This window comes from Diospyros lotus, chromosome 12 (assembly GCF_014633365.1).
Source record: "Diospyros lotus cultivar Yz01 chromosome 12, ASM1463336v1, whole genome shotgun sequence".
In the NCBI taxonomy this organism is placed as follows: domain Eukaryota; kingdom Viridiplantae; phylum Streptophyta; class Magnoliopsida; order Ericales; family Ebenaceae; genus Diospyros; species Diospyros lotus.
Window position 1 is genome coordinate 7,161,437 of NC_068349.1, and position 15,571 is coordinate 7,177,007.

General features: G+C 39.9%; 1 protein-coding gene across 1 annotated transcript in view; it reads left to right on the forward strand.

Moving 5' to 3' along the window:
* Positions 1–991: 991 nt before the first annotated feature.
* Positions 992–15,571, forward strand: part of LOC127786622 (protein ENHANCED DISEASE RESISTANCE 2-like) — a gene marked incomplete at its 3' end in the record, with an annotated part of 46,407 nt that continues 31,827 nt past the window's right edge. The window contains 2 exon segments of the mRNA XM_052314129.1: positions 992–1,643; positions 1,963–2,037. Coding sequence (XP_052170089.1) covers positions 1,506–1,643; positions 1,963–2,037 — 213 coding nt within the window.

Below are 15,571 nucleotides of genomic sequence, written 5' to 3' on the forward strand. Positions count from 1 at the left end.
AAGGGGGATGTCCTTAATATTAATTTCAATAGAGTTTATTTTATCATACTCAGTGTCTAATTTAAGCGTTAAAATATTTGCGCGGGGACCTTTCTGCGCTCTCTGACTCTTTTCTTATTTTTACAGGCTCAGATGGGTTAAAGACGACATTTCCATTCTACAAATTTATTATTGTATCCATGCAATAACACTTACAAATCGCACTGTGTACATTTGTTTATATTATGTAATTGATTAATTTTGTTTGCATATAAATTTATTTTGATTAGGGTACATTCAATTTTTTTTTTTATAATTACATATACAAATTTTATAAAAATATAGACATAATTGTTATTAAAATAATTAAAAGTAATTAAAAGACATTAAAAAATGATTTATATCTTTATAAAGAAACGATCTTATAAATTTTCTTTTAAAAAAATTAAAGATTTCCAAAATAAGTAATTAACGAAACATATTTAAGAATAGCCAATTCAAGTAACATTAATTTTACTTGTAGAAAATGAATAGCATTTTAAAAAGTATCAGTTTTAAAAAGAATCCAACTGATTGGTAAAATAAGGCCTTAGAAACTTTTAGAATTTTCAAGTTCAATTATTATTATATATATACACTCTATTAGTTAGTTTTGAAAATTTACATTAGATGGGTTGATTTACTTTAAGAAATAAATTTAAATAAAATTTTATCGAGTTGAATATCGAATCATTCGACGAATTTAAGTCATTTATTATTTTAAAAAAATTATAAAAAATTATTATAAAGTATAAGATTGAGAAGAAAGTATAGATTAAAATTTGTTAGGCCGTTGAATTCAAAATGATAAGAGTTGGATGTGTGATTGTTTACTTTAACTTGCAAATTGCAAATTGCCTTCTCGGCGTTTCTTAAATATTACTTTGACCGAAGGGAAATAAAAAAGATTTTTCTTTTTAACTCCAGCTTTTTGAAAAATCGAGACGGCCTTTTCCGTTTGGTCCCAAGTCGTGGCCCTCTCTCTCTATTTGTTCATTTTTCTTTTCGATAATCCCACAGTTTCTCTCTCTCTCTCTCTCTCTCTCTCTCACAGAGCCCGAGTCTCTTCCTCCCTCTCCCCTGCCCGCAGGGTGTAATTCAGGCGAGAAAAGGTCGTCGTTGAGTTCCGTTTTATCTTCCGATTTACGTAAACAATTCCGTTGCGGCACGATTCCGGGAGTCGGATCGTGGATGGTTCCTGACTTTGACGATCATCCGGAGTTGTAGATTGGGTGCGAATTGCCGGATTCGTTTGAATGCGGATCTCGCCGGATTGTTGCCGCTAGGGCTTTTTGATCCTTCAATTTCGATGACGACGATAAGATGAGGATTGGCCAAGTTACTTAGGTTTACACTGATTCGGCGGAAGCGAGGATTGTAGTCTGAGCTTCCGGATTTGTGAGTCCTTAAAGAGTTTCTTCCGGAGTATGACAAGGAGGGAGTGCGCGTGTCATTGCTAGATTGCGGGGAATCAGAATCAGTTCGCCATGTCGAAGGTGGTTTACGAGGGGTGGATGGTCCGGTACGGCCGGCGGAAGATCGGCCGTTCGTTCATTCACATGCGCTACTTCGTGCTTGAGTCTCGATTGCTTGCTTACTACAAGCGAAAGCCTCAGGATAACGTGGTAATGTGTTCGGTTTTGAATTTTAAGCTGTTAACTTCCTGTTTGAAGCTCTTTTAATGCTTAATTGTTTACTAGAATATAAGTTACACTGTCTTTTGAAGGAATTCCTGGGTTCGGAGGAATATATTATGTGGAAAAGTAGTTAGTTCTTATAGTTATTTTGTTGTCCAGAGCTCCCGTGTTAAATCGCACTGAAAATAAAAGAGAATAATCTTTCTCGAAGAAGCGGGTTCCATGAGAATTAGCTTTTCGTACAATGCAAGAATTTCAGTTCTGGATTAAAGAATTGATTCTTCATTCGGCTTCTTTGTCTAATTAGGTACCAATCAAGACTCTTCTCATAGACGGTAATTGTCGGGTGGAGGATCGAGGCTTGAAGACTCATCACGGACATGTAAATTGCTGTCTCTTTCTGTCTGTTTTTTTTTCCTTGAAATAAATTTTGTGCATTACAGAAGCTGGAAATGCAGAACCAAAAGTTATAAAAGAAAGGACTTAAAAGTTGGATATGTAGGAATTAAATGGGCAAAAGCGTTGTATATCTTCATTTTTTTTATATGTATGAACTTTCTTCATTGTTGATTGACAGTGAAGATACTGATTTAGCACTACTTGCTTAGCACACCATCTCATGAAACTTTCCCATACAAAATGGTGTTGAAACTTTATCTCATCATTCTCTCGCTAGAAGTTGCATTAGGAAGGGAATTTAGTTTATAATTTAGTCACATTGTTCTTTTGCATGGATTTGTATTGTCAATATGACTTTTATAAGTCAATTGATATTATGAATGTTGTGCCACCAATCGGAACATGGTTAGGATAAGGGGCAGTTGACGACGACGATGAATATTTATCAGTCAAGGGTTTCCAAAAATAAAAACAACCTTTTTAGATAGGTTTTTTCAAATGAGGGAAAGGGATGAGAGGTGGCTTGAAGCTTTTAGGGTTGCTAATAGGTGGAAAGAGGTAGGTGTGACCTAGAAAAGGAAAAACATGATGACTTTCCCATTCTATTAAGTTGTCTCATGTTTGTGGTGTTGACTTAAATAATGACAAGATAAAAAACTAAGACGTGCATTCACGGCCCATAGTCATGAGAACTGATATGTACATTACTTATTGATATATTTGATCATGTGAGAAGAAGATTGATAGAGGTTCTTGTGGGGAGAATGGATGGAATGGAACTTGTATCTAGCAAAAGAGGTAGAGGAAGGCCATGAAAAACTTGATGGGAGACACTTAGGTATGATATGAGTTATAAGGGTCTTATAGAAGATAATGTCATAGATAGAAATGCCTATCAAGCTAGAATTCATATAGTCAACCCCACTATTGGGATTAAAGCTTTATATATTGTTTTATCACAATGACTCACATTAAATATCGTGAAACCCTTTGCTTGTGGTATATAAAGAAGATGAATGAGTCAGTTTTTTATAGAGAAGTACTTGTGTTTCACATTTGGCACTCTAGCATTCAGCCATTCACATGGTGGCACCTGTGTATGGAGTCTATCGTGGCCATGTTTGATTGGAACCAGTGGTGCCATGTACTTAGGAGGTTGTGTTTGATTGTTTTTTTATAATTGGCATAAGTTTTGGCATCAGAACATAAGCTAGTTATTTGAGTTTCTATATTTTGCTTAAATTGTCATTTTCTTGGGTTATTCTTTGTTGTTATAATTCAGTTAATAAGTTGTATGAGTTGAGTGATTTATTTGGCTCATGGGGTTTTATTGGCTAGTACTAATAATAAAAACAAAGTTCCTTTTTTCTTAGGATTTTGTCTGTATTCTGAGAGGGGAAGATTTATTATTATTATTATTATTATTTTTTTTTTTTTTTGGGGGGGAGGAAGATGGTTAGAAATCTTTTCTTCAGTGGCAATCTAGTCTTGTTGAGGGTTGTTGCTATCCTACGTACTTGTGCTATTTATTATTGAACAAAACTAATCTGAGGTTGAAAAAGATGTGCTCGGGTACCTGTAAATGTTGTACTCGAGAGCTTAGAACAAGTAGGGGGGAGACTTGAATAAAATGAGGATTGTTTTCTTGCCATTCTTTGATCTCAAGTGGGGTATTTATACACTAGTAAATCTACTCTCTTCCTAAAATACAGGGATACATGATACATGAAATCAACAACTTTGAACTTGAATTTTTCTAATAGGATTATTTGTGTGATCTCCTTCTTTCTTGGTGCTTTATCTTCTATTTCTCTTATCTCTTTTAACTTTAAAACTTTATCCTCAACAACCTGATCACAAACCAAACTTTATCCTTTATCTCTTATCTCATTTTTAATTTTGAAATATCCTAACAACCCTGACCATCTCATTTTTCTGATTTTTTCAACCACCTCCCCCCAAGTTAGTGAATAGATATCAATCATTCTCAGATAAGAACTCAAATGCTGGTTGGATAGGGCTTTGGTAAGAATGTCAGCTTCTTGATCTTTTGTAGAGGCATAGGATAGGTTAAACACCCTGGAGTCCATGTCATGTTTGATGAAATGTCTGTCAATACGCACATGCTTGATTCAGTTATGTTGTATAGGGTCGTGAACTATGTTTATTGTTGATTGCTGGCACTGCACAACTTCATAGAATATGTTCTAGGTATATTTAGATCCCCTAAAAGTCTCTCAATCCAAATGAGCTCACACAAGCCTTGAGCAGTAGTTGCTAGGTATTCTGCTTCAGTACTACTTTTGGCCACAACAGATTGTTTCTTGCTCCTCTGTGTCACAAGATTCCTCCATAACCTGGTGCAATAACCAGTTGTAGATTTGCTATCTTCCATTTGACCCAACCCAATCTATATCTCGATTTTCACTCTTCTTAAACAAAATTCCCTTGTCTGGAGTTCCTTTGAGATACTTTTGTTAGAAGATGGGGCTAATTCATATTGATTATTGATTCCTTATGGGGCTGATTCATATTGCTTCATATCCACAGGAGATTTATTTAATTGCTTTGCTTTCCTTATTTGAGTGATTTGATTGTATATTATGTCTTGTATCTTTTCTGTATATTTCTTTCTATATTCGGTAGTTGTAGCTTTCCTTTTTATTTCTTTCTAGATTTGGTTGTTTCCTAATCTGCATAAGGCGGGCTGTGCCTATGCTGTATAAATTTACAGCTTGTACTACATCTTAATATGAAGTTTAGTTTTTCCTTATTTTCTTGACATGGTATCAGAGCCATAGGATTTGTCCTAGGCTTTTCGAGATTGTGTAGTCGAGAGTCTCCCTTAATCCAATCCTCTTATCGACCCATAGAATGGCGGCCGAAACTGAAAAATTAGTAGGCATAATTGATGTCACAGAAAGTTCCAATTAAGGTACTGGGAGAGAACTTCCGATTAGTCATAGTATTGGAGGAGAACTTTCGATCAATCATAGTATTGGAGGAGAACTTCCGATTGTCCAAGCAGCCTATAGGTTGAATGGCAAGAACTATCTCAAGTGGTCCTACCTTATCAAGACTTTCTTGAAATGCAAGGGAAAATTGAGTCATTTGGAGGGATCTGGACCGCAGGAGAATGATCCCATGTATGGTGCATGGGATGAAGAAGATTCATTAGTCATGTCTTGGCTATGGAACTCCATGAATTTGGAGATCAGTGATACCGTTATGTTCTTAACAACGGCAAGGGGGATATGGGAGGCGGTGAAGATTACCTATTCAAAGGTGCATGATGCGACACAGATTTATGAACTTAGAACCAATGCAGCAACAACCAAGCAAGGGAATCGGTTTATCACCGAATATTCCAACTTGTTGCAGACCTTGTGGCAAGAATTGGATCACTATCAGTACATCCAAATGAAATGTTGTGAAGATGCAGCAGTTCAGAAGAGATTTGTAGAGAAGGAGCGAATATATGACTTCTTGGTTGGACTAAATTTAGAATATGATGCTGTTAGAATTCAGATTCTTGGTGAGCCTGATCTACCCTCCTTAAATGAAGTAATTTCTATTGTACGTGTAGAAGAAGGTCGAAGAGGAGTTATGTTGGAGCATGGTCACTTGGAGAGTTCAGCTCTATTGACTCTAAAAGGAGCTAGATGTGAAAGAGGGACTAAAGAAGATAAAAAATTCATGGATACAAGTTCGACCACAAGCAAAGATAGTTTGTGGTGCACCTTCTGTAAGAAGCTGAGGTATACAGTTGATAGATATTGGAGGCTTCATGGGAAGCCAACAAAAGGAGGACAACAACTTAAGCTTAAGGTGTAGGCCTATACTGCTAATGGTCAACAAACATCTCATATGACCAACTACAACGACCAAGAGCATACAAAAGGCAAAGAAATAGGACTAACAAAATTGATGGGGGTCAAACAGGAGGAGATTGAGAAGTTAAGGAACCTATTGGGGTCTCTTGAAAAAGAGCAAGGAGTTAGTGCTTCAAATCTTGTCTTCAAAGGTATTACTTTCAATTCTTGTTGCTTAAATGCTTCAGGTTTAGATTTTAAATCACACTGGGTTCTTGATTCCGGTGCAACCGACGACATGATCCATTCTTCACATAAATTTCTAAACTACAAACCATGCCCTAGTATTAAAAAGATTGTGTTGGCTGATGGATCCCTAACTACTGTTGCTGGAATAGGGGATATCCTTGTTAACAATTACCTAATTCTGAAAGATGTTCTTCATGTCCCAAAACTCTATACCAATCTCATCTCTATTAAAAAATTGACCCAAGACACTAATTGTCGTGCCATCTTCTATCCAAATCTTTGTGAATTTCAGGAAAAGGACATGAGGAAGAAGATTGGGAATGCTAAGGTGAAAGAGGGGCTGTACTACCTTGAAGAGTCTAGTGGGCTGAGTGATAGAAAACATTTTTCTCCTATATCTTTTTTAGCTAAATCCAATAAGGATGTCTTATGGCTTCATCATTTTCGCCTAGGACATCCATCTTTTGTAGTTCTTCGGTCTATGTATCCCTCTTTGTTCAAGGGATTAGATAATTGTGATTTTCACTGTGACGTTTGTCAATTTGCTAAGCATAAAAGAGTTTCATTTCCTCTTAATAATACTCAATGTGCTCTTCCTTTCAACTTAATTCATAGTGACATTTGGGGTCCTTCTCCTATTCCTAGTATTTCGGGTGCTCGATGGTTTGCGTTGTTTGTGGATGATTGTACCCGACTTGTGTGGTTGTATCTTCTAAAGAACAAATAAGAAGTATGCACCATTTTTCCTAATTTCTATACCATGATTAAGAATCAATTTGGTATTAAAATTAAAAGAATGAGAACTGATAATGTCAAAGATTTTTTCAACCAAACTCTTATCTCTTTTCTTTCAAGAGAAGGGTATAATTCATGAGTCTTCTTGTGTTTATACCCCTCAGCAAAATGGAGTAGCTGGGAGGAAGAATGATCATTTGTTGGCAGTTACAAGATCCTTGTTATTCCGCAATAATGTGCCTAAACGCTATTGGGGAGAAGCTGTCTTGACATCTACTTATCTCACCAATAGGCTTCCTTCTAGGAATCTTGACCTTCAAAGTCCTCTTCAGCTTCTTACTAAGGCTTTCCCAGAATTTATTCCAACAAATCTTTGTCCAAGAGTGTTTGGTTGTTTGGTTTTTATTCATAATCATTCTCCTCATAGAGGGAAATTGGATCCTAGAGCCCTTAAGTGTGTCTTTGTTGGATATTCCTCCACTCAAAAATGTTATAAGTGTTTCCATCCTCCATCCAAGAAGTTGTTTGTTTCGGCTGATGTAAGCTTTGTGGAGGCCCAATCATATTTTGATATGGTTGATATTAAGGGGGAGACTAATTTATTGGATGAACAGTCAAGGGAATTCTATTTCTCAAATTTTTCAATTTCTCCTTCTCTTTCAAATCATCCTCAGGATTTCTTAAATTCGGTTCCAAGAGAGAATGTTCACTCTTCTCCTCACCCACTGCAAGTCTATTCAAGGAGAAAATGTCTCGATTTTATCTCTAAGCATGTTGAATTATCTAATCCTTGTGTAGATCAGTGCAGATCTCAACTTGATTCACCTAAGAGTCCTAACCAACTTCAACTTGCAGTCCTTGCTGTTATACCAGAACCTATTCCAAGCAACACTCAGCCGTCTACACCAATTTTCGATGACCTGGACATCCCAATTGCCCTAAGAAAAGGAACCCAAGCCTGCACTCAACATCCCCTACATCTATTCCTCAATTATTCTAAATTGTCTCTAGCACACAAGGCCTTCTTGACCAACCTTAACTCCATCCCTACCCAAAAGAATCTATCTGAAGCTTTAAGTAATGATAATTGGAAGGAGGCCATGAAGGTTGAGATGGTTGCACTTGAAAAGAACCAAACCTGGGATTTGGTCCAGCTACCTAAAGGAAAGAAAACTGTTGGGTGTAGATGGGTATTTACAGTGAAATATAAATCAGATGGTTCTCTCGAAAGGTACAAAGCTAGATTAGTGGTCAAGGGTTATACACAAACATATGGTGTGGACTACATTGAGACATTTGCTCCTGTAGCAAAAATGAATACTGTCAGAATTTTGTTGTCTTTAGCAGCTATGTTAGATTGGCCGTTGTATCAATTTGATGTTAAAAATGCCTTTTTACATGGGGATTTAGAAGAAGAAATTTATATGGAAGTTCCTCCTGGGTTCAGATTAACTAATCAAGGAGAAAATTTTGTATGCCGATTGAAAAAAGCTCTCTATGGGCTGAAACAGTCTCCCAGAGCTTGGTTTGGAAGGTTTACAAAGGTGATGCTTGGTTTGGGTTATAAACAAAGTCAAGGAGATCATACACTTTTTATTCATCATTCTAAAACGGGTAAACTCACTGCTCTATTAGTGTATGTTGATGATATCATTGTGACAGGAGATGATAAAAACGATATTGAAGCCTTGAAAAGATGCTTGATTCACGAATTTGAAATAAAAGAGCTAGGCAATCTAAAATATTTTTTGGGTATTAAGATGGCTCGATCTAAGGAGGGTATCTTTATTTCATAACAAAAATATATGCTGGATCTTTGACAGGAAACTGGTATGTTGGGCTTTAGAGTAATTGATAATCCAATTGAACAAAATCATCGTATTGGTGCTGACCTCGAAGAAGGGGCTGTCGATAGAGAATCCTAACAACGGTTAGTGAGGAGGCTAATATATCTTTCCCGTACAAGGCTAGACATTGCCTATGCTGTGGGCGTAGCTAGTCAATTTATGCATAGCCCCAAAGAAAGTCATCTTAAGGCTGTGCATTGTATTCTTCATTACCTTAAAGGTAGTCCAGGTAAAGGAATTTTATTTAAAAAAGGTGATCACATGTCCGTGGAAGCATACACTGATGCGGATTACGCTGGATCCCTTGTTGATAGACGATCAATCTCAGGTTATTGCACGTTTCTTAGTAGTAATCTTATCACATGGAGAAGTAAGAAACAAAATGTGATGGCTAGATTTAGTGCGGCGGCTAAATTTCGATCTATGGCTTTGGAGATTTGTGAGTTGCTGTGGCTCAAAATAATTTTGGTAGATTTACAGATTCGTTGGACAGCTCCTATGCGGTTATATTGTGACAACAAATCTGCTATCAATATTGCCCATAACCCAGTTCAACATGATATGACTAAACATATTGAAGTTGATAGACATTTCATTAAAGCACAACTTGAAGGTGGCTTGATTTGTACTCCATTTGTTCCTACCAGCGAACAACTTGCTGATCTATTTACTAAAGAGCTTTCGGGTAGCATATTTCACAAGCTTCTACGCAAAATGGGAATGTATGACATCCACTCTCCATCTTGAGGGGAAGTGTTAGAAGATGGGGCTGATTCATATTGATTATTGATTTCTTATGGGGCTGATTCATATTGCTTCATATCCACTGGAGATTTATTTAATTGCTTTGCTTTCCTTATTTGAGCGATTTGATTGTATATTATGCCTTGTATATTTTTTGTATATTTCTTTCTATATTCGGTAACTGTAGCTTTCCTTTTTATTTCTTTCTAGATTTGGTATTTCCTAGATTTGGTAGTTTCCTAATCTGCATAAGGCAGACTGTGCCTATGTTGTATAAATTTACGGCTTGTGCTGCATCTTAATATGAAGTTTAGTTTTTCCTTGTTTTCTTGACAACTTTAGACATGGTTAGCTGCTTCTAGATGTTGCTTTGTAGGTGCATGCATAAATTGGCTAATGACACTAATACTAAAAACAATATCAGGCCTTGTGAGAGATAGATATATTAGCTTACCTACCAGCTGTTGGTACTGTTCACAGTCTGCTGGTGGAGCATTCTTAGTGGCCTTCTACCTCCAATTTCTCTCCAAAGGGGTGCTGGTTGGCTTGCATCCAAGTTTCCCTATTTCTTTTAACAAATCTAGGACATACTTCCTTTTGAGTAACAAACATTCCATGTTTGCTCTGAGTTATTTCCATACGGAGAAAATATTTAAGAATACCAAGATCTTTGTCATAGACCAAGGGTAACACTGTAATTAGAAGGGTAATGGCAGTATTGTAATAACCCTATAGCTGATATCTATAATTCAAAGGCGAGCGCATGGGCAGTTCCTAACTGCCGCGCCTAGCTATGTAGCTCTCTTATAAATGAAGATAAGCTGAGGATGGGGAAGTCATGTGAGGATTATTCCACAGATTCCTTTCCCTCTCATTCTCATTCACGTTTCTCTCGCCCCCTCATTCTCTCTTTCTATTTTCCTTCTAAATTCTTCCCGCCTAAACCGTTTCTTCCGGAATTACGGAAGAAAGCCCTTCAACAGATCCCGAGCTTGACAAATTGGTATCAGAGCCAGCGACCTGGCAAATAGGATGGCCGACGGTACGCGAGCGAAGCAGATGGAGGTCAGATTGGACGCGATCGAGTTGGGTATGCGTCAACACCAGGAATAGGTGGACGATAGATTGGAAACACTGGAGTTAGGAATCCAGAATACACAGGAAGAAATCCACCGGAGTAGATCGGGTTACACAACTGCGTTAGATAGGGCCGTTACCGGACTGCGAGAAGAATTCTCGGGTCTCAGCCAGCAACTGACGGCAGCTCTGAGCATGTTTGCTAGGCAACTGAATGTCAGTTTGCCAACGGATTTTCCCCCACGATCAACGTCGGCACCAATATTGACTGCACCGGTGAATCGGCTGCGTCCTCAAGAGCCAACGGAAACAGGGGAGGGAGCACATCAGAGGAATTATGGGAGTATTAATTCCACTCAGCCGATGCTGAGGATGGAGATTCCGGCCTTCGATCGGGACAGGCCGAGGTGGTGGATACGCAGATGTGAACGCGTGTTTTATCAACATCGAATCGCAGAAGGTGATAAGGTATGTATGGCTGCTTCCTACTTAGATGATGTGGCGGATGCTTGGTTCCAAAATTGGAGTCATGGAAGATTGGATTTAAGTTGGCCAGAGTTTGTTAACCAATTGTGCAGAAGGTTTGGAGAGAAGACTAGATCAGATGTAATTGAGGAATTTAACAAATTAAAACAGAATGGAACAGTGGAGGAGTACCAAACTAGATTTGAAGAATTAAGGTCCTTGTTATCATTGTCACAGCCTTACTTGGATGAGGAGTACTTTGTTTCGAGTTTTATCAGCGGGCTAGATGAGTTAATTAGACCGACGGTTAAGATGTTATACCCCACCACTGTGGCACAAGCAGCGGAACAAGCTCGACTGCACGAGCTTTTGATGGAAACGTTTGCGAGGAGACATAAGTTGTCGTCTAAAAATAGCAGGGAGGATCATACCTATGGGGGATATCACAGGGGAGGAAATTTCCAAAGTCCGCGAGGAGGACCTACCAGTAAGGTTCCCCACCCTGTGACCCAACCAAGAAATCTCACGGTGGACCAAAAGAGACAACTGGGCCTATGTTTCCGTTGTGGTGAAAAGTATGGACAAGGCCACTAGTGTAAGAAACTCTTACTTACCATGGAAGGTCTGGAGGAAGTTGAGGAGGAGGAAACGGATACGGACGGAAATAAGGGAATGCCTGATGAAAAAGAAGGTGGGGAGATCTCAATGCACGCCTTGCAGGGTCAAGCAGCTGGCAGGGTTGTGAAGGTGACAAGGGTGGCCCGGAAAAGGAAGATAGTCGTGTTGATATACAGTGGCAGCACACATAGTTTCTTAGATGAGACTACAGCCCACAACCTACAGTGCAACCTCCAGGAGACTCCCCCACTGTCAGTACTAATAGCTGACGGGACCAGGACGGTTGGCCAACTCAGATGCATGGGTTTCAAATGGCTAATGAGTGGGAGGGAATTCTCGGCAGATCTGAGAATACTCAAATTGGGTGGGTGCCATGTTGTATTAGGAGTAGACTGGATGAAAACAGTGAGTCCCTTAATATTTGACTTCAACACCCTGGAAGTAACCTTTAACTTGGAGGGCCAGGAGGTTACCTTACATGGGAGTCAAGAGCCAGGGGATTGTAGGGTTGTTTCAGGGAAACGAATTCAAAAATTGTTGGAACAGGGGAGTACTACTGTGGGACAACTGCATTCCATCCATGCAGTGGACGTGGGGCTAAGGCCAGTGGAAGAATTGAAGTTTTCTGCACCAAGGGAAACTACCTTGGCAACAGAGGACATCAAGGTACACTTCCCTTTACCAATTCATAAATTGCTAATGGAATTTGAGGATCTGTTTGCCACTCCCACCCCATCGAGTCATTGAACATTCCATTCACCTTAAACCCAACAGTGAACCAGTAAATCTAAAGGCCTATCGATACTCTCCCATACAAAAGGCTGAAATAGAAAAACTCATAGGAGAAATGTTGTCCAGAAATTTGATCCAACCTAGCCAAAGTCCATATGCCTCACCAGTCCTCCTAGTGAAAAAGAAAGATGGCACTTGGAGGTTTTGTGTGGACTGTAGGCAACTCAACTCACTAACCATCAAGAACCAATTTCCTATACCTATTATTGAAGACCTCCTAGACGAACTAACAGGCGCATCCATTTTTTCTAAGCTTGACTTGACTTCTGGATACCACCAAATCCGAATGAACTTAGCCGATTGTCCTAAGACAGCCTTTAGAACCCATCAAGGGCATTATGAATTCTTGGTAATGCCTTTCGGCCTCACTAATGCACCCGCTTCCAAGCATTGATGAACCATATTTTTGCTCCCTATTTACGCAAATTCGTGTTGGTCTTTTTCGATGACATCCTCATATACAGCACTACCCTAGACCAGCATCTATCCCACCTCAAGCTGGCATTTTAGGTCCTTAGATTCCATCAGTTGTATGTAAAAAGGTCTAAATGCTCATTTGCAGAAAGACAGGTTGAATACTTGGGCCATATTATATCTGGCCAAGGAGTTAGTACTGATCCTAACAAAATTGAAGCTATGAAGGCCTGGCCCCGACCAAGAACCCTGAAGGACTTAAGAGGCTTCCTCGGCCTAACGGGTTATTACAGGCGATTCATCAAAGGGTATGGAATAATTAGCAAACCCCTGACCACGCTGCTCAAGAAGAATAATTTTGGTTGGCACATGGAAGCAGAGGATGCCTTTGACTCCCTCAAAGCGGCAATGTCGCAAGCCCCAACACTGGCTCTACCCGATTTCTCCAAAGAGTTTATTTTAGAAACGTATGCGTGTGACACAGGTATAGGGGCGGTGTTGAGCCAGGGAGGGCGACCAGTGGCTTATTTAAGTCACACATTGGCCCCGAGACATCAGGGCTTAAGTATATACGACAAGGAGTTGTTGGCCGTTCTAATGGCAGTGGAGAAATGGAGATATTACTTGGAGGGCAGAAGATTCACCATTAAGACGGACCACGAGAGCCTCAAATTCTTAGCTCAACAACGGGTACACAACCAGTTACAGAGGAAGGGCATAACCAAGCTCTTGGGCTTTGACTTCACCATTCTATACCGAAAAGGAAAGGAAAACAAAGCAGCCGATGCTCTGTCCCGAAGAGAGGAGCCAGCCGCTTATCAGGCCATCTCGGTGGTGGTGGTAGATTGGGTGCAGGACATTACCCTTAGTTATGATAAGACCCCCTGGATCCAAGAACTACTTATCAGGCTTTCCACACAGGCCACTAATGATCCTAACTACCAATTAAAAGGGGGACTATTGCGGTTCCAGAACAGAGTGGTGATTGGAGAAGACGAATTGTTGAAGAAGAAGATACTTCAGAGCTTGCATGACTCCCCCATAGGGGGACATTCTGGGCTCAACGTCACTTACCGACGGGTAAGGCAACTTTTTTACTGGAAGGGCCTTAAAAAAGATGTCACCAAATTTGTTACAGCATGCACCACTTGCCAACGGTGCAAACATGAGCAAATTCCTTATCCCGACCTCCTTCAACCCTTGGAAATACCCTCACAAGCCTGGGAAATAATCTCAATGGACTTCATCGAAGGCTTACCAAAATCTGAAGGTGCTGACACTCATTTGGTGGTAGTAGACAAGCTAACTAAATTCAGCTACTTTCTCACGTTGGCCCACCCGTTCACAGCCACGGAAGTAGCACGCAAACTAATGGATTCAGTATTCAAAGTCCATGGACTGCCTAAGGCAATAATTTCTGATTGTGATAAAGTATTTACCAGCCAGTTTTGGAAGTCCCTATTCCAAAGACTAGGCACTAAGCTGCATCTTTCTTCGGCCTACCGTCCAGAAACTGACGGGCAGATTGAAGGGGTCAACCAATGCCTCGAGACTTACCTTAGATGCTTGTGTGTGTCCAAACCCAGAAGCTGGAGTTGTTGGATAGCTCTGGCCCAATGGTGGTATAACACCAACTACCATACCGCACACAAGAGAACTCCTTTCGAAGCTCTGTTTGGGTACCTGCCACCCATCATCCCAGCTGTAATGCACTATTCCCCTCAGGAAACATCAGCAGATCAGTACCTACAGGACAGACAAGACGCCCTACTAGCTATTAAGCTAGAATTGGTCCTCGCCAGTCAGCGGATGAAGCAATTGGCAGATAAGCATCGCACAGAGAGACAGTTTGAGGAAGGAACTGAGGTCTACTTAAAGGTGAAACGGTTCCAACAACACCTTTTTTACAAAGGACCAATCTCTAAGCTCAGTCCTAAATTCTATGGGCCTTTTAAGATCGTCGTAAAGGTAGGACCGGTTGCCTATCGCCTCCAATTACCCAAGGGAGTGGGCCTCCATCCTGTGTTTCACGTCTCCCTACTGAAAAGATCAATTGGCCCAGTTGATAGTTCCAGCACGACACTGCCCACTCCATTGGAAGCCAGCGAGACCACCGCCGAGCCAGTGGCAATTTTGGACAGACGCGTGATTTGCCAGAATTAGGCTCCCCTGACGCAAGTTCTAGTGCAATGGTCCAATCTCCACTCGGATAACGCATCATGGGAATATCTCCCTGACCTTTTGCAGCGTTTTCCTAGAATTACAAGTCTACTGTAATTTCTTGGGGACAAGAAATATTTTAAGGGGCGGGAATTGTCATAGACCAAGGGTAATGCTGTAATTAGAAGGATAATGGCAGTATTGTAATAACCCTATAGCTGATATCTGTAATTCAAAGGCGCGTGCATGGGCAGTTCCTAACTGCCGCGCCTAGCTATGTAGCTCTCTTATAAATGAAGATAAGCTGAGGATGGGGAAGTCATGTGAGGATTATTCCACAGATTCCTTTCTCTCTCATTCTCATTCACGTTTCTCTCGCCCCTTCCTTCTCTCTCTCTATTTTCCTTCTAAATTCTTCCCGCCTAAACTGTTTCTTCCGGAATTACGGAAGGAAGCCCTTCAACAGATCCCGAGCTTGACAATCTTTAACCTGAAATTCATTTTTCAAGTGAGCCTTTAATGCCGTAATTTCCTGATAATCATCACTTGTAAGTACAATGTAATCCATGTATACAATTAGGATAGTTCTTTTCCCATTTGCTGA